We start from the raw sequence: 23,722 nt of genomic DNA on the forward strand, positions 1-23,722 counted from the left end.
CATTTTACAAATGAAACTTACATTACACCAGATGCTGGAAATACTGTTGTTGTCCTTAATGCATTCCTCCTCATTGAAAAGTTTACATTCATGCACAGAAGCTCTTGAGAAACAGGAAAATCTCCCTTTCAGCTATTTCCCTTCAGTTGTTCAGCTGTGTCAGGTTTCATCTGTAAACTTTTTGCTTATGAGTTCTCCATAAATCACACAGCCTGATGCTAAGATGAGTGCACTCTCTCCACCACTACCTACCTCAAACTGTAAGTGAATAACCTTGCTGTATGAGACATGTATCTTTCACAGACTGAAGGAGTGAATTACAAAATTTCATTCTGTTAGCAGCCTCATATGGTTGCGACACATACTGAAGATGTAAAACCCTAGTCTCCTGTGCACTGCATCTGCAGGGTTTCCAAAGAGTATATGTTCAAGCCCAGCACCAACTTCATTCAGTTTCTCTTCACTGAGCACTCAATCTTCTGATAAGGTTTTGTCCAGTAACACACCTGCCTGCTTTAATCCATTTGTAAGCTTACAATCAGTTTCTCTAGCTAGAACTGTTAAGATCATGAAACTTATGCCAGAATGTTATAGTAAACTCTCTGACTACCTGCTCTGTAGATTAAACGTAAACTTCTAGAAGCCCACAGTTATTGATTACAGCTTCCCATAATGATGTAAGTGTTGCCCCATTGCTTTTCAGTAATATGTACCTGTGAGGAACGACAAGGATTTGCAGTACACTACACCTCATTCTGTTGGAACTTTTCAGTATTATTATTTCATTGCTTTTTGAACTGGCCTACTATCACTGAGCATTGGCTGTTTTCTCCTATTGGAAATATATTTGTCTCACTGTTTAGTGACCACTAAGACTGTCTACAGTTCATTACAGGTTTCTGCTTCATAAACAATTCAGCAGATAATGAATTGCCAAAATACAAGATGACTTCCTCTTAAAATTTTTTTATTTCCAGGAAGAAAAGAGCATATTTTTATCATTATTAGATGATGTTTTCAATTTCACTAAGGTTCTATGTCTTTGTATTTTCCTTATTTTAGCCCCAAGATGTTTCCTTTTTTGTGTATTTGGTACATTTTGATCACACTTTCTCTATTTCTTCTAGTGCCATTTACTTCAATAAAGCTGAATTTTCATCTCACAGCACAACTGCCGATTTCTTTCACATGCTTCATGATTACTAATTCAGAATTCACATCAGACATGCAACACATATCCTGAAATATCTTCAACACTGCTAAACCTTTCTTTTCAACACCAACAGCCATGATTTGTCCCATGGTATTCTACTTTTCTGCTCTTACATACATAAATGGGGATGTAATGTACTTTAACTGTCCTCTTATTGCCTCCTCTTCTTGAAGTCACCTTTTTAACATCCTCACTTACCTCCTTGTTTCTACTTAATTGTGATCTTCTTTCTTGTACTAAATTTCAGCATCAGTTTTTGGTTTTTGGTCTCTCTTCGTCTGATGCCTACCCTTTGACCTGTCCAGCAAGGGAGGCCCTGCCAGTAGCTACGCTACCGCTGGTATAGCTCTCGGAGTCCTTGGCATACTCAAACCCCCTCACCATGATAAGGTGGAGACGCCAATGAGGGGGTTATAAACAAAAATAAATAAAAGTGCAGTTGATAAAATATTTATTATAAATATTACATTTATTATAATTAAACAATATGAGGGGTGGGGGGCCACAAGAAAAAAAAAGGTTAAGAACCACTGGTCTAGACAACCAAGACATGTAGCAGAGTAACATTTCAATAAACATCAATTACTGAAAATAAAAAGTTGTTATTGATGGATATACCACATACTATTGATACACACAACAGGATGTCCAACAAACAAATCAAAATAGATCACATATGGTTGCAGGAGTTGAAAGCTACATGTGTCTCTGGGAAATGACTGGACTCACCAACAAAGGTTCTTCCATGGCTCCACTGCCTAGAAAACTCAATATATAGCTTTGATAAATGGATATGATTTGAAAGTTTTCATGATGAATATAGGCAATCACTAACCATTCTCCCTGCAGATGATTGAGATGGCTTCTTTGATAAATGGATATAACTGGTACTCTCATCATGGTTTTAACATTTTTAATAATGACGAACAACATACAGGTTCAAAGACTGCCACAATTCAGGTGTTCAAAATAAACAGCCAATTAGTAATACAATATGTGGTACTATAGCAATGGAAAAACAATTAGTGAAACTATGATGTCCTGTTTCACTGGCATACTGATTAATGTTTCAAGGTTTTAGTAATCCGAATTAAAATATAACTTAGGTAATCAAGATACAAGCTATTTATGTTCTTAAAAGTGTTGAGTTAAAATACTACAAATATTTGTAAAACACATAAAAAAAGAAAATAAATGTCTCACTATTTATCATAGGCTGTATACAACCCATCAACCACGAAGGCAGAGAATATAATGGTAAAACCTTGTACTGTAAAACTTCTAGTAAAGATACATGCTTAACCATGATGAAATAAGCTTGAACTTTAAACATAAATACCAGATGAAAATTAATTGCTTTCAGAAGTATACTTGTCCACTTGCTACAGGAGTTAACATAACATAAAACCTGTGGTGAGTATATTTTTTGCCTCGGCCTAAATGCACCGGCAAGTGGAATCCATTAAGTGCCCAACAGTTTGGGGCCATAGATGGGACATATCTCTCCCACAATATAACTATACATATCATGGCATATTTGCTTGAAGCAATAACTGTGAAGCCAGAGAAACAACCATTGCTAGGTAATGGCTGTGTAACATGCAACAATGGCACAACTGTTGGAAACGGTGTTTTCTGTGCAGCCTGTTCCGAAGCTATATAACGAGGACCAGTTGCCATTGCGGGAGTTTTGAGATGAGAGTTAAAAAGAGTAGGGAGTTGGTGTAAGGTGGCTACCATCCTGTGAGGACATGAGCTAGGGATCAGAGCGGTGAGGACTGTAACTGACAATACTAGTCTTTGTGTGATCTGTAAAGTGTCCAATAAATCAAATTACCAATCCAAACCCCATCTGTAGGTAAAAGTCCCAATTAAGCACCATGCCATGAAAACACATGGGGGAGTTGAGGTTTTAGAAAATGTTACTAAATGTCGTGTATATTTCTTGCAGTTTCTAACAATAAATACATATTCATTTTTAATTTCAGATAACTAAAAAGTTCCCTTCAGAGTGTATGATAATGCTCACATTTACTGTTAGAATTTCATGTTTCCAATGCAATACATTGGATAAGGAAATGTGACTACCACCATAAATTAAACCACTAAACAATTTTTGCTTGTCTGGAACATACTAGCCAATTTGTTTCTAATAACTTTATCTTCCCAGGTCCTCCATATATAAAACTAAATTACCGGCTGCTGGCCCACAAAACGTAAACTAAAAAGAAGTAAAAATACTTCCCAAAAAAATCTGGAGGAATATAAAGAATTCTGCAAAGAAAAGTTAAAAATTTTAACCACGGATATACAGAAATGTTTAAATATTGATAAGTAATGTGATGGGACAATGATCACTTCCATAAACCCCACTCCGAATTATACTGTCACATAAGTTTGGGATCAATTTTTGTGACAAGATGAAGTAATCCAGACGCCTGAAAATAAAACAAATATTAGTGTAAGTAACTTGACAAAAACTAAAAACAGCTGTGAAAATCATACATTAACAGACGGTTAAAGTAACATGAATATTAAACAGCAATAGTGCACTACTTCAAGTGGCATATGTTGGTATAATGGGTAGCCAATACTGTCTGTCAGCTGCCTGTTAACTGTATTTACCCAAATCTAAGGTGACAACTTGAAATCATATGGCTGAAAATTAAATATTAAGAACACATTTATAAACTTGCACATTTGTTCTCAGGAATAAAGAGTTTTTGGACTTTGTTTCAGAAACTGGATCCATCTCCGTCCTCAAGTGAGGGGTGGGAGAAACCTACTCTTTTGGGTCTGTTAAAAAGAGCTAACCTCAATCACTTCACAATCCGGTATTTTAAGTTAGCTATTTCTAATGGACCCAAAAGAGTAGGTGTCCCCCCCCCTTCACCTGAGGATGGAAGCAGATCCAGGTTCAAAAATAGTGTGTTCTTCTGTATTTTTTAGAATTACTAGAAGATGGGCATAATCCAAAAACCCAAGGAATCCTGAATGTTGTACGAGTATATCACTGTCAAAACTCTTTAGAATCTATGTGCACATTTGCAACCTGTCTTTCTTTAATACTTTCACTGTCACTCTAAGGACTGTTGCAAATGTTCAATCACACTGTCCACAAATACGAGGGGGTACCCAAAAGAAACCGAACTTATTTTTTTTAAACTTATTTATTCAAATTTTAAGCACAAACCTTCAATCCCCTTCAAAGTAGTCTACACTTACACTAATACACTTGTCTAGTCTTTTATTCAATTTTTCAAAACATTGTCTAAATTCATCTTTTGAGGTGCTTGACAATGCCTCCGTCATTTTTTCCTTCACCTCAGCAACATCAGCAAAACGCTTTCCTTTCATGTCTCTTTTCATTCGAGGAAACAAAAAAAAGTCACACGGGGCAAGGTCAGGTGAGTATGGAGGGTGAGGAACAGGGGTCATACCATTTTTGGTCAAGAATTGTCGTACAGACAGGGCTGTGTGAGCTGGGGCATTGTCATGATGGAAAAACCGGTCATCCGACTGCTCCAAGTCACTCCCGACAGCTCCACAATTTCTTCAATGATCCGTCGTCGATCTTCCTTGATGATTTCACGAATTTTTTCAACATTTTCATGTGTTCGGGTCGTGGAAGGACAACCAGAACGAGGTTTGTCATCAATTGACATTTCACCATTTTTGAAACGGGAAAACCACTCAAACACTGGAATTTTCCCCATAGTATCATCCTTGTCCGCCGCTTTTAACATTTCAAGAGTTTCTGTTCCACTTTTCCCGAGCAAAAAGCAGAATTTCATTGCTGCACGAAAATCAGCTATTGCAAAAATGACGTTCACACAAAACAGTTGTCACTATAAACTCTGCCGAAACTAGTCCTTACCTTCTGAAGCAACGGTAGTCAGCTTATCGACTCAGGAATATTAGCTCTATGCACTCACAGCGGCAAAACGCGGTACTACAAAAGCTCTGCCCACAAAAAAAAAATAGTTCGGTTTCTTTTGGGTACCCCGTCGTATTTGGCAGCATAATATCAGTTATCTTCTTACAGTCTTCCTGACAAGAATGGTGTCATACTTTGGTATCTTCACTACAACTTCATACAATAATAAACACTAAGATAAAAATCTACAACAAGAAGTTCCAATATGTATGAAAATTAGCAGTATACACTCATTTGGAACTTATGTGAAGTAGAATACACAAAAGAAATACAGCAAAACCTCACTAATTTGGAATTTGCAATAATTCGGCCAATTATTTGCACATTATGACCTTGATGATCATGTTGCCACGATCAGCAAGATTTAGTAAAAAACTGTATAAAAGACAGTCTCAATAATACTGAGTATGTAGGCTATCTAAAATGTTTTTAAGATTTATGTCAAAACTTATATTTTTACGTTTATGACAAGTCAATTTATTTTATGACATACAATTTAAGTTTCAAAATAATGTTGTATTGCCTAAAGAGACTCGCGAAGTCCAGTTTATAACTTCGCTGAAAACACTTCCAGTAGTACTTCTATAATTCAGACTTTCGCTAATTTGGATAGGGTTTCACTTCCAACTGGCCCATACATAAACTGATTTAAATTCGTTTTTCTACAGTTGTGCAATCCTGACACAAAATTTTTACATGGTAGAGCACTACATTAGATTTATTGCAGAAAACATGGTTGCGTTCATTTTTCACATTCATAAGAATTACATCATTATCCTGGCCATTGCAGCATTCATTGAACCTTTAGAGAATAAAAACCAACTACAAAAACATCTCTGATAGCATTAATACTATCACTACACACAGAGAACTGGTTTGTCATTCTTCAAATTATTACATATTATTAATTTGTATGAGGAAGCCACAGAATTATTCCACGTGAAACTTACCATCCTGTGTTTCTGGAACGAGCATTGCCCATATATGTCCAGAATGTGTAAGCTCCTGTTTTTTCAGGGTATAAGTGCCTGAAGGAATCGACAAAACCTTCTTCAAGCAATGCTGTCATTCCATCTCGTTCTTCTTGGGTGAAACCTGCATTCTTTGTGTTTGTCTTTGGATTTGCAAGATCTGAATACAGCATTACAGAGCATTAGATTTCTATCTTACTGGTATAAACCAGAGTTTGCAAAAATACTTTATTCCCTATAAACAACTTTTAACACAAAGGTAAGCAAGCAAAGGATTACTTACAAAAATCACATATATACTGGATTAGAATTTTAAACCCCAAGAAACTATATAACTTGCATATGCGAATTTAATTTTTATATGGAACTCTGCTGGTCTAAAAAAAGTTATCACAGCCTTAACTGAAAAAAAATAGCAATTCAAGCATGTAAACAAAAGGGAGAAAATTACAGGAACTTCAAGGAATAGAACACACTGCCATGTATAAACATGTTCAACAAACAGAAATATACTTTTCTTGGTAGTTATACTTCATCCCAATATGTGAGAGAGTTTGAGTAAACATTCATTTCTACCCCTTTCCATTAAGAGATGTGGCCACACACACATGCCCCTTCCCCATCAGAGTAATTGTGGGGCAAAAGGTCTCCTTTTCAAATATTAGTTCCTATATTAATGCAATTCAATAGCACTAAACAGATCTAAACAAAAGGTCAACTGGATATAAATTAATGTGTACCAGTTAACTCACTGTTTAATTGCTCCTAACAGATATTCCACTGGACATGCACTTTCAACTGAATCACATGTTGGCGAAACTGACTGTAGCAGTATCACTGCTTAATAACAAGCACAACAAGCTGTTTCGCAATTGGCATGCTTCCCCACACTGAGCAGATATTAACATTTATTTACAAATACACGAAGTATAAACAAATTAAAATTATATTCATTAACAATGAACAAGAATGTGTTTCCTGTTATTTTTCTATAAATTAGGGGCTTCATAGAGACCAAATCATAACACCCAACATAAAAAAAATAAAAATTAAAAATAAAATAAAATGAAGGTTTCAATAAGCCTTTCTCAGTCAGGGTAATTCACAAAAATAATGACGGCCAATGTCAGAGAGATGACTACTTGTAGATTCATCTATTGGCAGAATTTGTACTACCTACAACCAACACTTCTGCATTCATAACCTCATGCAGCACGACTGAAATTTGTTGTAAAAAGAGATAATTAGCTGAAAATCGTTTGTAAATGGTAAAAGGTAAAGTCCCTGAGCTTAACTAATTAACCACCAAATACGGGGAGTAAAGGTCTAGTTCCACCATTCTTAACCTCAGCACTAACTGAAGGTAGGTGGTCAGCCTCATGCCCTTTTTGCTTTACCCTTGGGGAAGGAGTCCCTGTTACCCACTGGATAGGAGGCTTGGTGGACCCTTGGGCTGAGATGCTGTGGTGCAGAGAGAAATCTCTTGCCTTTGACAGGAATCGAACCTTGGCCATCCAGCCCACAGCCTGTTGCTATACCAACCTGAGATATCACAGCTCCCGAAAAGCATCTGACAAATTTTTAATTTTAAGACTTTCACTCACAGCAACTCTGCTGCTGGCTTACTTCACAACCAAGTCATTCTTCACAGTACACGAATGCTTTGCATCATTTCACTGAAAGAAATGCGTAGTAAATGATCTATACACATCCAAGGAATCACATAAGATAGCTACATGCACTTCCTAGTGGTAAGAACTGCAGGCCCAAAGAGAAATATTTTGTCTTGTCAAAGCACCTGTAAACAACCAACACTGGGCATGGCAAAAAAGTGCCCTTGTATCTGATCTACCATCTCTCAAACCTTGTGGGACAGAGTAAACACGACTCCATTACCACTAGATAAGATATGATATACCTACCATTAGGCTGATGTGAAACATTCATGTCTCCACACAAAATTACAGGTTTCTTTGAATCTAACTCCTTAACATAGTTACGTAGATCTGGATCCCACTTCATTCTTTTGGGAAGGGTTACAAGTCCTCGTCCAGCATTGGGAACATCTGCTGGACATAATCACATAATTACTACCATGACTGTTGCAAAGTATCACCTGCTTTGTAGGATTCTTTGTGAATTGCTTTATTAACCTTTGTCCTTTTTCAGCCACGAACTGCACTGTTGTGACAGTGTACCCAAGGTATAAACAGCTGATGTCATATTACTACAGCATGATTAATTACCCTTCATTTTATGCCAGTCTTTAGCAACTATATTATTAACTTTCTCCACTGCTCTAGACAGATTCCCAATATGCTTTCCTGCTGTGAGTCATTTATCAGCACAAACAGGATTAATCTTAGCCTGCAATGATCTTGTCCATGTGATCATTCTAATATACCATTCACACTTGCTCAAAGTCTTGTCAGCTCTAAGACAGCAGTGTCTGAATAAGCCAAGAGGAAGATGAAAGTAAGTGCCTTCTCTCGTGTCTCATAGAGAATTTCCAAACATAGACACAGACTGACCTTCTATACTTATTACAATAGTGGGAAAGTATAAAAATAAATGAAAAATAAATTAAAGTTTCCTCATGTGTTTGTTGTTGAGAATGATGGGGGTAGACATCGGTGGACACTAATCTACCTAGCCTTATTACACTATCAGGAATGAGAAGTATGCAGTATTATTACCAACAGAATATAATTTGTCACAACACTGCAAATTGTGAAGGCTAGAAATGGACACTGAACAGGAGCTCATATTGGAAAGTATCTCTATCAAAATGATCTCATCTGTTAGCAGAAGTGAGCTCAATGAGAATACAGCATCAGCAGGTAATTACAATAATGCAAAAAGAATATGAATAAAGTCTAACCAAGACCACAAGCACCCTCAAAATTCCTTTCAATGCAGGTCTCAGTCGAGTTCATATATAAAAGGTGACAGCTCTAAGATAAAAACTGTGCTACCTGAACTATAAAGATGATTCTTTGTTTGAACAGATCTGGGGGAATGAGAAACAGTATAAAAATTATAAAGGACAGCAAGAAAGTGAGTGAAGGCTGGAAATATGAAAGGAACAATTCCCCTTACATTTCAACAGGCTTATCTATAAGCAGTAAACACCACTACAAAATTTATAAAATATTTTCTTTCAGAAAATATTTACTGGAACACCTTAACCAAAATAGTTCCTGAGTTATAATCATTTTTAGCCTACTTTCTTTTCTTAAGGAAAGGAAGTATGCTTCTGTAACAGTTATGCAGTTGGTGACTCCCTTTTCAAACTGAACCAGCTGACCAGTTTGCACAATGCTTGGTATGAATGCTCTGCCACTGGAAACAATCCCAACATCCAAATTTAATACTTCCTGCAATCAGTGCCATGAACATTGTGGAACCAAAAACTTGTGAGATACTAGTGCCATTTAATTTGATCCTGAAATGATGTATGGTAATAAATTAAAAAAAAATGCAACTTTTGTTAAGGAAATCTTCGGTAGAATGTAAAATAACATATGGACTGTGGAGAAATCTGCTTTAGCTTTCAGTCTGATGGTGATAACTAATGAACTAGGCATGTGAGTACAATTACAGACTCTTTAAACATTATTCATCATGTAAGATTTGAGGCTTTCACGGCGGTGACTATNGTTAGTCCCTATATACAAATTGGTCCCTGTCTGGTAGGGACTAGCTCTATCAATTGGGCCCAACTGAGTAGGCCTTTTACCTAAAGACGGAGGCAGAGCCTAGTCTCTGAAACATTGTTTTAAATAAGAAAAGAGTCAATAATTGTATTCATATAACACTGTCATGAACTGTATATTTGATAGACACTTGAGATGCAGTAGAGACAGACCATAAACATATCTATACATTGTGTATGAAACATGGCGATGGTATGAAACTCTGGGATTATATCTGGAATTGAATGTAGACAAAATCCACATTTAAGCAACAAGTGCTTCACAAAAATAATATGAAGTAACAACAGTAATAGAGCTATACAATGGGAAAGTGGACTTAATGAGTTCTGCTTGGAATTCCTAGTTTATATATGGGATGAGGGTTCCAGTACTTAACAGACAACCACATAATTTTCTATTACAGATATTTATTGCTGTTATAACATTCTTTTGTTTTCTGCAGCTTGATTAGCAGCTGGTTATTTTTTTATGAATATGCCTTGTTCAGCCCACCCTCTTGCATTTAAACCCTCTGATCATGCATGTGGCCCTAACACAACACTTCGCTAACGATTTTTTTTCTAAACTTATGTTACATATCATGAAAGTGGGACAAGGAACTGAATCTTGCTTCCTGCCATCTGGATGTGAGGTGTGATGACATTTTTAACCTACATGCATGTAACAAGGAATTGTGAAAATACTGGATTTCAAAGTTGAAAATCCTACACTTCTGCTTATTTTTAGAACTGGGGGGGGGGGGGGNATACCCTTTAGATGTGTATTCACAATATAGCCGTTTCTAAAAGCTGAATCACAAAGGGCTTACTTTACACTGCCACAATACAGAACTTCATTTAAAATCATCATAGACCATAAAGTTCATAAACACATAGTTCTGTCACCAAATACTACCAATGCAAAATTAATCTTTACATAAAATATCTGCCTACAATAACAACACAATTCCCTATAAACTAAATCTGTAGATAAAAAAAATTGTACTCACATGCTGCAACCAAATAGAACTTTTCATATTCTACAGTAATGACACGACCTTCAGTATCAAATTCCTTTTTTCCCAAGCCATAGGTGACTTTGATAGGTTCTTTCTTGGAATACAGACCTACACCAGCATAACCTTCCTTTTCTCCTAAATCAGAATGCGTAAAAATACATACACTATACATATATCTATATATATGTTATTCATGATTTGTAAATAGTCTTAAGTTCTAATGGTGCAATAACACATATGCAAATATGTCACATTCTTTGCGGTACTATTCAACTAACTTCACGGAGCAGAGTTCTTCTTGACAAGTTGTTAGTTACTGAGATGGGCAATAAATTTATTTAGCCCAAAGATTTATTAAGATGTTCATAAGACAAGCTACCATACCCTACAGTGAGGCAGTTAAATCTAGCCCACACTTCCAAATAGGAGATGGTGTTCACAGATTTCAAAATGATCAGTTATACCAGAATTTTAGCAATACCTGGCAGTTCATACACACCTTTTCAACAGCTATTTCAGCCTTGATAAAACTAGACTCAGAACATAAACGCCTCAGCTCTACAAGATCCAGTAAAATTTACTGAGATGGGACTCAAAATGCTAAGATACTCTATTTTCAGGTATTAAAAAAATAAAGGAGCTTTAACTGGTAAGTAGGATAGCTGTCTAGCTTGTTAACAATGTATCTGGTTAAAAACTGGGGTGAGCGGGTAGTTGCAGCATTATGATAAATTTACCATTTGTTGGATTCCCACTTTTTCAGTCATTTACATCATGAAGGCATATCAACAGTTGCAAATATGTAAGAATGTTGGTTGAAGTCTGCTATCGTGGGGCATACTTTCAACACAAGTCACATTCATTATTAAAGAAATCAATCATCACTCTGGTTCATCCATGCACTTGTTTATGTTTTGTGATTTCTTAAAGGAACTGGATATCCACTGTGATCATTACTCTTAGTGTTTGGGATCACTGCTGTAGACCTGTTTCATCATGTTACAATATTTTTAAAATGTTTTCATAAATTTCTCTGTATTTAAGCATTCTGACAGATAAATGGTTTCCTTTTTGTTCCTGCGCCAGCAATCATAATAAAAAGCCTGGCTGAGAGAAGCCTCATTCCAAAATCTTCAGTTATTCTTCAGCCATTTCACAAATTATCAGTCATTTGTTATTTTCCACTAGAGCACACACTTGATCTAACACATTATCCTTTTTCCTGGTTGACAGGTGACCAGAATGCCCCCTTTCAATGGACATTCATTCCTCTCAAAAACAATAGAGCCAAGTTGTGAAAAAATTTGTGCTTGGCTCATTGATGTGTCTCCAAATGATATCTGTGTACAATAATAAGTTTTAGTTGCTGTCTGTCCAGGCTTCTCAATGTTCTTCTCTTAATGCCCAAGCACTGTTACGAACTTTCTGATAAAACCACTGACTGATCGACAAACCAAATAAACACATGACAAAATCACAGACCAACCAACCAAGAAACTACATGGAGCTGAGTGAGACCTTCTACAGAAGCCACCTGTTGTGCAGCTACTGAGGAATTTCCAAATACTTTTTGAAACTAAAAGGTCAATTACTGTGTTCACAAGAGCCCTCCGTTCATCCCTATCCTGAGCCAGACCAATCCAGTCCATACCAGCCCATTCTATCTCTCTAACATGCATTTCAATATTAACCACCCACCTACATTTGTTTTAGTGGTCTCTTTCCTTCTGGTTTTCCCACCAATATCCTATATGCACTCCTTTTTGTCCCCACCATTCATGCTATATGCCCTACCCATCTCATCCTCTTGACTTCATTATTCTAATTATACTTGGCAAAGATTGCAAGTTATGAAACTTCTCATTATGCAGTTCTCTTCAAGCTCCTGTCACCTCATCTCTCTTCGGTCCAAATATTCTCCCCAGCACCCTGCTCTGAAACACCTTCAGCCTATATTCCTCCCTTAAAATCAAAGCTCAGGTTTCACATCCATACAGAACCACAGGCAAAATTACAGTTTTGCCTATTCTCATATTTTCAGTTTTAGGCAGCAGATGAGAAGACTGAAGGTTCTGGACTGAATGACGTGAATTCAGTCACCTCTTAATCTCCTCCTCAATCAGGTTTTGATTTTGTTATAATCATTCCAAAATAATTAAATTATGACACATTTTCAAAAAATCTGTCAGCTGTCATGATGTTGTCCTGCATTCTTGTAATGAGCTAGCAACATATACTTAGATCTCCCTGCGTTTACTTCTAGACTAGCCTTCTTCCTAGCATAAATTAAAATTTGTTTTTTTCTTTGTGTTATCTACAGTAAATTATCTCCCAGTAGACTCATTCTCATCAGCACATACCAGCAGCTGATGTGTCCCTTTAATTTCAGTCCCATCTGGCTTTCCTGACTTTCCTACTAGCATATTCTGAAGCAAAGTTGAAAAAAAGAAATGGCAGTAAGGCATCTCCTTGGTTCAGACAGGAAACTCATCAAATGTTTACCTATATGGACCTTACTATAGGTTTCATTTCAGCACACTTTAATAAGTCTAAGCAGTCTCATGGGTACCCCAAATTCTGTGAGAATACTGTACAGTACTTCCCTCCTAACTGAATCATAAGGCTTTCTTGAAGTCTATGAATAGCAGATGTACTGCCTCATTGTACTCCCATTTTACCTCCAGTATCTGGGGAACACAAAAAATCTGATCAGTTTATCTGTTATTTCAGAACCCATACTGATGATCACCAATAATTTTGTCTACGTACGGACTTAACAGAAGGATAATGGATAAAGTTTTACAAGAAGCTGATAACAGTGATATCCCACAATTACTACAGTGTTTCATCACCCGTCTTGTGAAACAGTACAATAATAGACTCCTTCCACTAATCAGGCAGTTCTTCCTTATTCCCAATAGAATCAATGAGTTTACATGTTTCAGGCCATTGTGCTTCACCTCCTACTTGAAACACTTCTGCCAGAATTTGATCATTCCATGGAAATTTACACGTATCATCTTTCGACTTTGCAATTTCAACCTCAAAAAGACTATGATCAAGTACTAATGGCTTAGCTGTATGTATTTCTAGCTGATTAACATCACTTACCCTATATATATTGAATAACTGAGAGAAGTAGTTCCTCCACCTATTCAAAATGTGGGAATCTGAAAGCAGATCACCATTCTCATCCTTCACTAAGTTACTTCTAGGTATGTAACCCTTCTTAAATTCATTTATTCCACTACACAGCTCTCTAATTCTTGTTATTGTTGTTTGTTTCATGCCCATTAATTGTCTTTCAGATATTCCTTCTCTTTATTCCTGACATGCCTGTTGACTTCATGTCTCTTATTGTTCAGATTATACCCATTTATTTCGCTTGGATCCTGTAACTGCTGCAATCTGGCTCTTTTCCTTTGATCTAATAACTCTAAGCATCTTTCGTCAAACCATGGCTTATGTTTCTTCAATTCATTATAACCTCATGAAAACTTCATATTCTAAGAGTTTCCCAGGCTCTATTAATATCCACGTCACCATCTTATGTTTTCCAACCTTCAAACCTTCAACCCAATACTGCTCCTTACCCTCTACCTCATTTAATTTCTTGTGATTTAACCTCTCCATATGAAATCTGTGTGTTGTTTGTTTATTCGCTGCCAGTCTCTCCATAACTTTCAATACCACCAGATAACTGTCAGTATCACAGCCTGCTGCTCTAATTGATCTGATAGCGGATACAAAGTCAAACAATTCTGAACTGAATTGTAACAAGTATTTCCCCAAATTTAATATGTTCCAAATTTCCTTATAAATACAATTTCAGGCTGGAGGCTTTACAAAATATTCTTTAACAAGCACTTTTTTTTTTACAGTTAGGGGCTGTCAGCTCCTTGTTGGCTGTCCATGGCTGTGTATTCCATATATTTGCAGATACTTTCCACAACTGAAGACTCTCTAGTTGATTTGCAATACAGGATATATTGTGCCACACCAGTGACCCACTTAACATGGGATGATTTTTATGGTTTATTCAATGACGCTGTAAGCAGTTCCAAACATAGCACTGAATGGTAGGATGATTCTCCACGGCTTTTAGTCCACAAGCGAACTATACCAACCGAACGACCACTGCTTGTTGACAAAGTTAGTGTCAACTTTAGCGGATAGAGGGTGTCGCGTGGTCAGCACAACAAATACTCATGGCCTTTAATTTCAGGTTTTCTAGATTGGGGTAGGATGATTACCAAATCATAAACTGGAAAGGATGTGCAAGGATTTTCCCATGGCCTAATTTGAAGTACAATCCCAGCATTCACCTGAAGAGTGAGAGGAAAGCCATGAAAAACCTGACAAGAGAGTCTGTGGCTCATCTGACAGTCAACCTGACCACCTCTGAACACAGGTAAGAAGCATTACTGCCTCAGACAACTTCCTAAGCAACAAAGGATGATGATAACGACACAGTTTCATAATTCAAATTATATTGTTGATGATGACACATTATTACTGATCAGGGCCAGAATTTCAGAAACCAAGACTGCATTATCAATTTCCATGAAGTTCCTCTCATGAGGAAAAGTGACCATACTCTGTTACTGTGTCTTCACCATAACAATATTGGACTGTGGACTTCTTAGTTATGTTATCATGTAGTTTTGTAGTTCATTACTACATTCTGGAGAAACCTGCTGCCTTCATCTTGAGGATTTCTACCAAGCAGAAGATTCCTCTGAAACACTCATAACCAGCCATAAAACTATAAAGTGTCAGAAGGACACAGTCAAAATTGTTATTGCCACTGAAACCTCATATTACATCTTTACCATATGAAATGTTCATACTACAGTGAAAATGATTAACACTGTGAAGTTTGAAACTGTACCTGAAAGCCAATATGTGTGATAGCCATCCACCTTTACTTCGGGTGGCAGTTTGCTCTCTGAACATTTGGTCTCTTGTAGGCAAAATATGTCTGGGTCTTCATATTTTAAATAATCAATCCCATTTTTCTGGAAAAAAATTAAGGTGTGCAACATATCTTTGAGTACAATGTAGAAAGCATCTGAAGTGAGAACAATGACCAAATTTGGTCCACAATAATGTACATTATTCTCGTTTGAAAGGTTCTTGGACTGATCAATTATCAGTGATCCTTCTGGGATTTTACTCACTCCTTCCAAGCAAAACCTTCCTTAAGTAGTAAACACTTATTCCAAAGTTTTATAAATTCCTTCAAGAACAGAACTTCAAAGTAGTGTTTCTCAAACAGTGGACCATAAACTGAAAACAGATCCTCCCAAGCTCTTACAAGCATGATAGTGAACCTTAGGGTTTCATAAAAGAAGACAATTTATTCCATGAGTCAGCAACTACCAGCTTCTCAAGGACTATGCTCCATGCATTTCCCATAGTTAGTTAAGAGTGTGTTTGACTTTGAAAAATATCTCCTTAATTAAAATTAAATATAAAAAGCCTTCAAAATCCGTTTCTTTCATTACAACCATTTTTCTAAGGACATTCTTAAACTGTTGCATATTTTCATCCCACACAAACAAGAGCATACTTCTGTCAATAGTCTCTCAAAACCTGACTGAATTGACAGATACCTCTTGCAGAAAATACCCAATTCTGTGTACTCCACTGCCATGCAGATATTACATTCAGTTTTTGGATAACGGAATTACGTCAACAATGTGAAAAGTACAGGAACAGACCAACCAACAGAGAGCTGGGCTAAGAAAACCAACATCTTGTCAAAATGGAACAAGATGATGTTGGAATTTTCAGCCAATTTTCTTTCTGGAAATCAGTTCAATACTGGTAGTGATACTACATGCCAGTCAACTGGAGATGTGCCATGGCAGGAACATGGCAAAGGAAGCTGTCACCTATCAGTAGTGATTCACTGTTACGACAAATTCCATCATTTTAATCTGACTTGATTAGCTTGCTTAGACTGTCATTCCAAAGCAGAGCCAGGTTTGATCTTAATGCTCTGTTTCTCAGTATCAAAGTACGTAACGGTTGGCTTTAAAGCTCCACTGACTGGCACTGACTGACTGTGAACACATCTAAGAATGCAAACGATAAGCATCAAGCCAGACAATCCATTCATGGTTACCTGGAAATAATAAATTGTACATGCTTCACTTACACAGTAACCATTGTACTGTGGCAAAAGTGAATTAGATCATAGGCTTCTGACACCGCTGCATCACCACCATTCACGATGATAACACCAGGGTTAAATGAAATGAACAGAATTTCCCAGTTTTCTTATTCAGTTTATCTAACTACATGGAGATGAGCCCTTCTTGAGAAACCACCATCTCAAGAATTTCCCAACATTTTATGGAACCCGAAGGTGTATTATCATGTTCACAAGAGCCCTCCACTGGTCCTAATTCTGAGCCAGATCAATCCAGTCCATACCACCTTATCCTATCTCTCTAAGACTATTTATAAGTACGATATTCTTCCATTTAGAATATCGTACTTATAAATAAATTATATGAGGAAATATATCTCTTCAATATATGTCAATTCCATTTCTATTATGCACTATGGTACATATGCACATACTATCCTGATGAATAAAGACTACTTCTATTCTCCAGAATACCATAAATGATTTTCAGTCCTGACTCCTGTAACACCTGTACAGTTTTGTGATGGTTTCTTCACTCTGATCCATTTGCTTTACAAGAATGTATCTGATTCCTAGTAACTTGATTCTTGCATTCCCATTCATTTTAGACACTGGACAAGTATTTTAAATACAAAATGAAATAAACTTTTATAGTGCTCTTTATATGGTATATTGTATAAAAGACTTTCAATTGATATCTGTGCATATATTTTTAGGGAATGAGCTTAATAAAGTATTAACCTTTTGACGTGGTCATTTAAATTCCGCGGCCGCGGCTCCTGCGGTAATATATTCAGCCGGCCATTTAAATTTTGCTCGAAAATTATTTATTCATCATTGTTCTTAAAATCTATGAGATAGGAACATGAAACTTTCACTAAAATGATCTTAAAAGGTGGTTTTATAACCTTACCTTATAATATGAACCCCCTTTATATCTTCAATGGAAGCATGTTATTTAGTATTTGAGCAGAGAATGGTACGCCTTGAAGGATGAAACTTTCACTAAAATGATCTTAAAAGTTGGTTTTATAACCTTGCCTTATAATATGAGCACCCGGTATCTCGGCTATGTAAGCAGGTGACGCCTTGAAGCATTAGTCTAAACACAGAGCTGGCTCTCGAAACGACCACCAAGGTCAGTACGATAAAATGGCGTCAACTGGAGCGATAATGGGTACTTTTCCCTCCCCCACACACATCCGTATCGTCTCAGGGGGTGACCACAGTGTTCTGCCTTAAATTGTGGCGTATTTCTAAGAAATGGGTGCTATGTACTGTGCGAAAGCAATCGATTTTACGAGAATAACATTTTGGACAACCCTCTTCTAAGAATTCCAATGGAATGTGTGTGGCCAGCTCAGGGCAATATGATATTATATACAACAGCACACATCACCTCTCTGGTGTTTATTACTTCACAAGCAAAGCAAATACGCCATTGAGTGACGAAACCGCTACAAGAAGCAACACGAATTTGCTGCAAGACAGGCATATGTAACGACGACTTATCTCAGCTAAACTCGTTGGCTTAGTATACTCTGTTCTTGTGACAACAGGCCAGCGAAAAATCTAACAATCTACAGCAAAACCATCAATTATTATGGGCGTTATAACATAGGTGTGCAGCTGGACGAACCATACACGACGAACCCCCCCAGACGATTTAAATCCCTGACAAAACAGACACGACGAACCACGGCAACGGGTTAATGTCTAGTTGAATCGTACACGTTGGTTAAATTACCGATTGAATAATTATGGTTCCTTTCATGAATGTGGCTTCAAGAGGACTAGTTTCTGTTCTCAGAACTAATATATGTAAATTGTGACATGTTCTATATCCAATGGCTTTGGTAGCCAGTAAGGATTTATGGAAATGAAAATAAAGATACAAGATCCAAGATACAAAAGTAATCTGAAAAATCTCACCTTCACCCATGCTTTCAGTCCACCAACATTCCAAGAAGAAATTTTCAAGTTCCAAAGTTTACCATCAGAAGTTGTCCTGTTGCTAGAAAAGTCAAGAGATTCATAATCACTCTGTGTTTTATTTAAAGGTGGTTTATCAACCTTGGGCTTCTTAGCTGGAGGTGGTACAGCTTTCTTTTCTTTTGGTTTTGAGTTTTTTGTTTTAGATTCTTCTTCTGAAAGACTTCCATCAGCATCTTGTTCATTGTCAATGTCGGTGGCTCTGGATTTTTTCTTACTAACAGACTGATTTTTTGCTTTTGCTTTGAATTCACCTCCAGAGTGGTCTTCATTAGCTTCATTTGACACATCTGAATCATCATTCTTTGCTTCCTTAACATTCTTTCCTCCTCTCTTTGGATATGCTTCATCCTCTGAAAGATCTTCATCTTTGTAAGTTATAACTTTATTCCTGTTTCTTTTACTTTGACGGCTTGGAGGTTTTACTTCTTCATTTTCATTTTCAGAACTTTCACTTTCATCATTTTTTATTGGAGCCTTATTTTTTCTTTTACTATCCTCAGAAGACACCTGAAAAAGAAGTTACATATCCGGTATAAAATTCAATGCACCCCAAAACTGTAAAAAAGAATAACCAAAAACAGACCATTAAAAATTCTGCCTCACTTCTAGAAATGACTGTAAGAATACCTTGTCCTCACTACAACCCTAGACCCCCATCCCCAAACCAGGCAAATGATCCACTCAGATATCTAGAGCAGGATCACATTGTATTGCTACATGTGCTCAGTGAGAAATAAAAGTACTTCAAAAGTTCACTGATATAATACAGCATGTGTAAAGATTTGCTTAGTCATAGAAACAACTGACCTTTTCTGTCTATACAAAAATTTAACTCTGCAAGTACATATAATAATTTGATACAACTGAATAAAAGGAGAAAACCACAGATACTTAAAATCTGCGGTTGGCAAAAATAGCTAGTAAGAATTTTCTGTACTAAATATAAATATTTGGACAGAATGCATTGCCCCTCAATGTCCCACATACAAAATTAAACATGTAATCATGCTTGCCTATTTAAAAAACTGTATTGATATAGCAAAGGTCACAGAAGCCGGCTCAGTATACAGTCCAATGGCAATGGTAATGAAGGTCCCAGTTCTGTAGAAGCAGGGAATTTACTGACAAGCTACATAACTATAATTAGTTAGTGAACACAACTCTTTTAACTTAACATAAACCAATCTGTTACAAACTTAAATCTTCTTGGAGAAACATAAAATCATGTCCAAATGCAAACACTGGGATGAGATGGTGCATATGAAGATAATGGTCTTCCTAGATACAATGTAGCGCAGTCTGATAGAGAGAAAAGCAGAGGAGAGTTTACTTGCATTCCACAGATCCTTCTATGGGTCAAACCAAAGTATGCAGCATATGTCATAATACAAGTACAGAAACTTACTTCACATATTTCACGTATAGATATACATTAGGCTTATAAATTTTTAAACTAAGGAAAAAATCTTAGTTCATATACAGACATGCATAAACCTTAACATTTTTCAATGGAAGTAAAATCATCTACAGAGTGAAAGAGGGACCAACAAACTGATCCTCTGAAATCTTGGTCCTTATATACCACACTACACAGCATACCATCCTACATTAAGTAATTTCAGGTAAACAACATTTGTTTCATTCACTACAGTCTGCATCACTGTGAGTGCCCTTTGACTCTACTCGTAATGCTTACAGTATGATGATGTCTGCTTTGTTTTGCTTTATTTACTTTGCTCATATAAGTATATATATACAGTGCGTACAATCAAGTGCGCGCCGCGGCTGCAATTTGCCGTGAGTCATACCACCGCAGAACGGATGCAGTCTCGGGGAGAGTTGCAACTCCTCCCNTACTGGGGGGAGGTGAGGGTGGAACGTGATTGAGACAATATTACTGAGCCAAGATTATAAATCTAGGTACTGTAACTAACCACAGTAGCAGTGGCAACAGTGAAAACGAGAAGTGAGTGAGATCAAAACTACAATTTTCATGTAAAACAGTAACATGAATTGGTTATGAAAGGTAACAGACCTACTATTTGTTATATCTGATAACAAGGTCCCAGACACAGAGCATAATCAAAATAAAACTACATACATAAGTTCTTGTAAAATAAAATATTCATCAATGTGCATCTTTTGGGATAAAAGAATTTGAGCCCTGAGCTACATTTCACAGCAAATAATGTGTCATATAAGAGTACTGAATCTGCATTCACAGCAGCAGTCAATAACAGTTCAAAATGCTAAGAAAATTTTCATTTTTAAAAACAATAAAAATCACAGGAAATATGGTACCATTATGTCAACAAAGAACTAAAGAATGCAATGTCAAACAGAGGAACTCTGTTATATTGGGTTTCTGGACTTTATCCATCGTCCTAGTGACGATGGATAAAGTCCTAGGTCCAGTGATTGAGGCTAGCTCTTTCTAACGGACCCAACAGAATAGGTGTTCCCCCTTTTCCTTCACCTGAGGACGGAAACAGATCCCGTTTCCGAAACGTCGTGTTTTTGTTATCTTAAAAACTAGGACGATGGATAAAGTCCAGAAACCCAATATATCAGTGTGTTATACACCATCGTCAGAATCCTATAGTAACTAAGAGGAACAGCAGTGCTTCTGACGTACATTTGGAAAGTATCCCTTTTGAATCTCAGCCAGGACAATGGATACACTGAGTGAGGGCTTCCATGGGCTTTTCCCAGTCCCTCAAGCCAATTGCTGGGACAGTATCTTAATTCAGACTACAACCACTTCTTTTCACATCCTTTCCAATTCATTACTCCCTGTCATCCAAGCATTTGATGCTACACAGTCTGAGTTATTCACAGCATAAATAAATAAATAAACTAAAAACCAGAGTTCTCAAAATGTTTGTCATCATATAACAAACGAAAATATTACTGCAGGTTGAACAAAGGAGTTACACAAAACATTCAACTCCAGCAGTAATGGTTTGGACTCTGTACAATTATGGTTTGACCTTGCTGCACCCATTTTCATGGCACATACTAAAGTACACCTAAAAATATCTGCCAGAGATAGATCATTCCACCTCACTCAAATACCTGCTACAAAAGTGCATAATCACCCATCTAACCGAATATACCAACATACAGTATCAACATTCATCACTCACTGACAACATAACTTAATATCAGACTTTTTTTTTTTATTTTACATCACATAGCACTTTCCAGTTCATCAGTGACTCCTTGTGGGTTACAGAGAGAGAATACAAGAACTTTCGCCTATTCGCAGCATTTATCATACACTAAGGATGAATCCTACCACTTGTATCATTCCTACTTCAGATCCGTTCAGTTAATCTTTAAATATAAAAACCACATTTCCTGCATTATCTAGACTTGCAACTTGATCCTGTTCATAAAATACAGAGGAAAAGGTAACTACTGCTGATAAAGTACAGTGCTTATTAGTAGTCATAAAACAAATAATTACTATTAGAGGCAGTATTTCTCAGGCCTCCTTTTTTGGTCCAACGCATTACCTTCGTAGCGGTAAGTTGCTTCCTCTTCGGTGCCATCATGTAGTGTGAAAACCAATGTTTGTAAGGCAGTGATATCCTCGCACAGCAAAATAATATAGCGTAATTTCTGTACAGTACCCAGTAATTACAGTCTGAATATAATTTCAGGGGTATTAATAATATTATGTCCCGGAATAAGTGAGTAAAAATAAATAAGTCACGACTTGTCTCATCTACTGCTATTACTTTACGACGAAAGAACCACTTCAACAACTGCGCGCGTAAAATAGCCATGTGCTAATCATCCGCTTGAAGGTATTTTTTTCTCCAATGGTTGGCATCGTTTAGTTCAATATTGTTCGCTGGACCACACTGGACCAGTCACCCAACCGCCCCCCGGTAACTGTTCGTTATATTTGGGCAACATGGCCGCGGTGACGTCAAATGACATTCCTGCCATCCCTACGCAGACGTGCCCTAACTAAATGAGGATTGACCACCAGCACTGACAGCATGATCAACAAAATAGAATGCTACCATACCATCCTATGCGACCTCCCCAACCCCCAACCACTTTTATTGTATCTTCACAGGATATTAGTAGCCTTAATAACAAAATTAATTTAGTAATGAGACATTTATATAGATGGTTCCAAGCTAACCAATTAATACTACATTAAAAAAACCATGTAATGAACTTTATGACCCCTGAGGCCACGGACTATCCATTACATATAATATATAATGATCAAACACTTAAATTTTCTGTAAATGTTAAGTTTTTAGGTGTGTGCCCGGACAACCATTTGGGCTGGGAAAAATACTCTGATGATGTGATAAATAAGTTGAGTGTTGCAACCTTTGTGCTTAGAAAACTACAGCCTATAGTATGTAGGCAAGTGTTGAAAATGGCTTATTGTGCTTACTGTCAAGCTCAACTTAAATATTGTGTTATTTTCTGGGGCTCTTCTTCATCATCAATGAAAAGAGTTTTTGTGGCTCAGAACAGAGCAATTACAGCAGTGTTAATGACGAGGCCTAGAAGTTCTTGTAGAGAGGTTTTCAGAGAATTAGGGATACTTACAGTTCCCTGTTTGAAGAAAGCAGTCTTCTGGGATTTGGCACCGTGTATATGTGGTGTTAACCGACGTTTCGGAGGAACGTATCGCCCCCATCTTCAGGGTTGAAGAAGTATAAGTAAATCTGCAAGCGACAACACCGTGAGACACGGTCAAGCAG

General features: G+C 37.0%; 1 protein-coding gene across 1 annotated transcript; it reads right to left on the minus strand.

Annotated features, from left to right (window-relative positions):
* Positions 1 to 1,704: 1,704 nt before the first annotated feature.
* On the minus strand, positions 1,705 to 22,787 carry LOC111866974 (DNA-(apurinic or apyrimidinic site) lyase). Its single transcript, XM_023856371.2, has 7 exons — positions 22,505 to 22,787; positions 18,924 to 19,493; positions 15,726 to 15,852; positions 10,826 to 10,969; positions 8,044 to 8,187; positions 6,101 to 6,281; positions 1,705 to 3,651 (listed from the first exon to the last, which is right to left on the minus strand). Exons 1-7 carry the CDS (start codon positions 22,775 to 22,777, stop codon positions 3,534 to 3,536), a joined length of 1,557 nt encoding a protein of 518 aa, XP_023712139.1. The 5' UTR covers positions 22,778 to 22,787; the 3' UTR covers positions 1,705 to 3,533.
* Positions 22,788 to 23,722: the final 935 nt, after the last annotated feature.

The sequence above is a fragment of the Cryptotermes secundus genome, unplaced genomic scaffold, assembly GCF_002891405.2.
Source record: "Cryptotermes secundus unplaced genomic scaffold, Csec_1.0 scaffold1224, whole genome shotgun sequence".
NCBI classification, from domain to species: domain Eukaryota; kingdom Metazoa; phylum Arthropoda; class Insecta; order Blattodea; family Kalotermitidae; genus Cryptotermes; species Cryptotermes secundus.

Excerpts from the sequence above, each read along its gene's own strand:
- LOC111866974 (XM_023856371.2), bottom strand. The coding sequence starts at position 22,777 with ATGGCTATTTTACGCGCGCAGTTGTTGAAGTGGTTCTTTCGTCGTAAA. Across the intron at positions 10,970-15,725 it reads TCACACATATTGGCTTTCAG|GAGAAAAGGAAGGTTATGCT; the intron begins GTACAGTTTCAA and ends ATTCTGATTTAG. Across the intron at positions 6,282-8,043 it reads TGTTTCACATCAGCCTAATG|ATCTTGCAAATCCAAAGACA; the intron begins GTAGGTATATCA and ends TGCTGTATTCAG.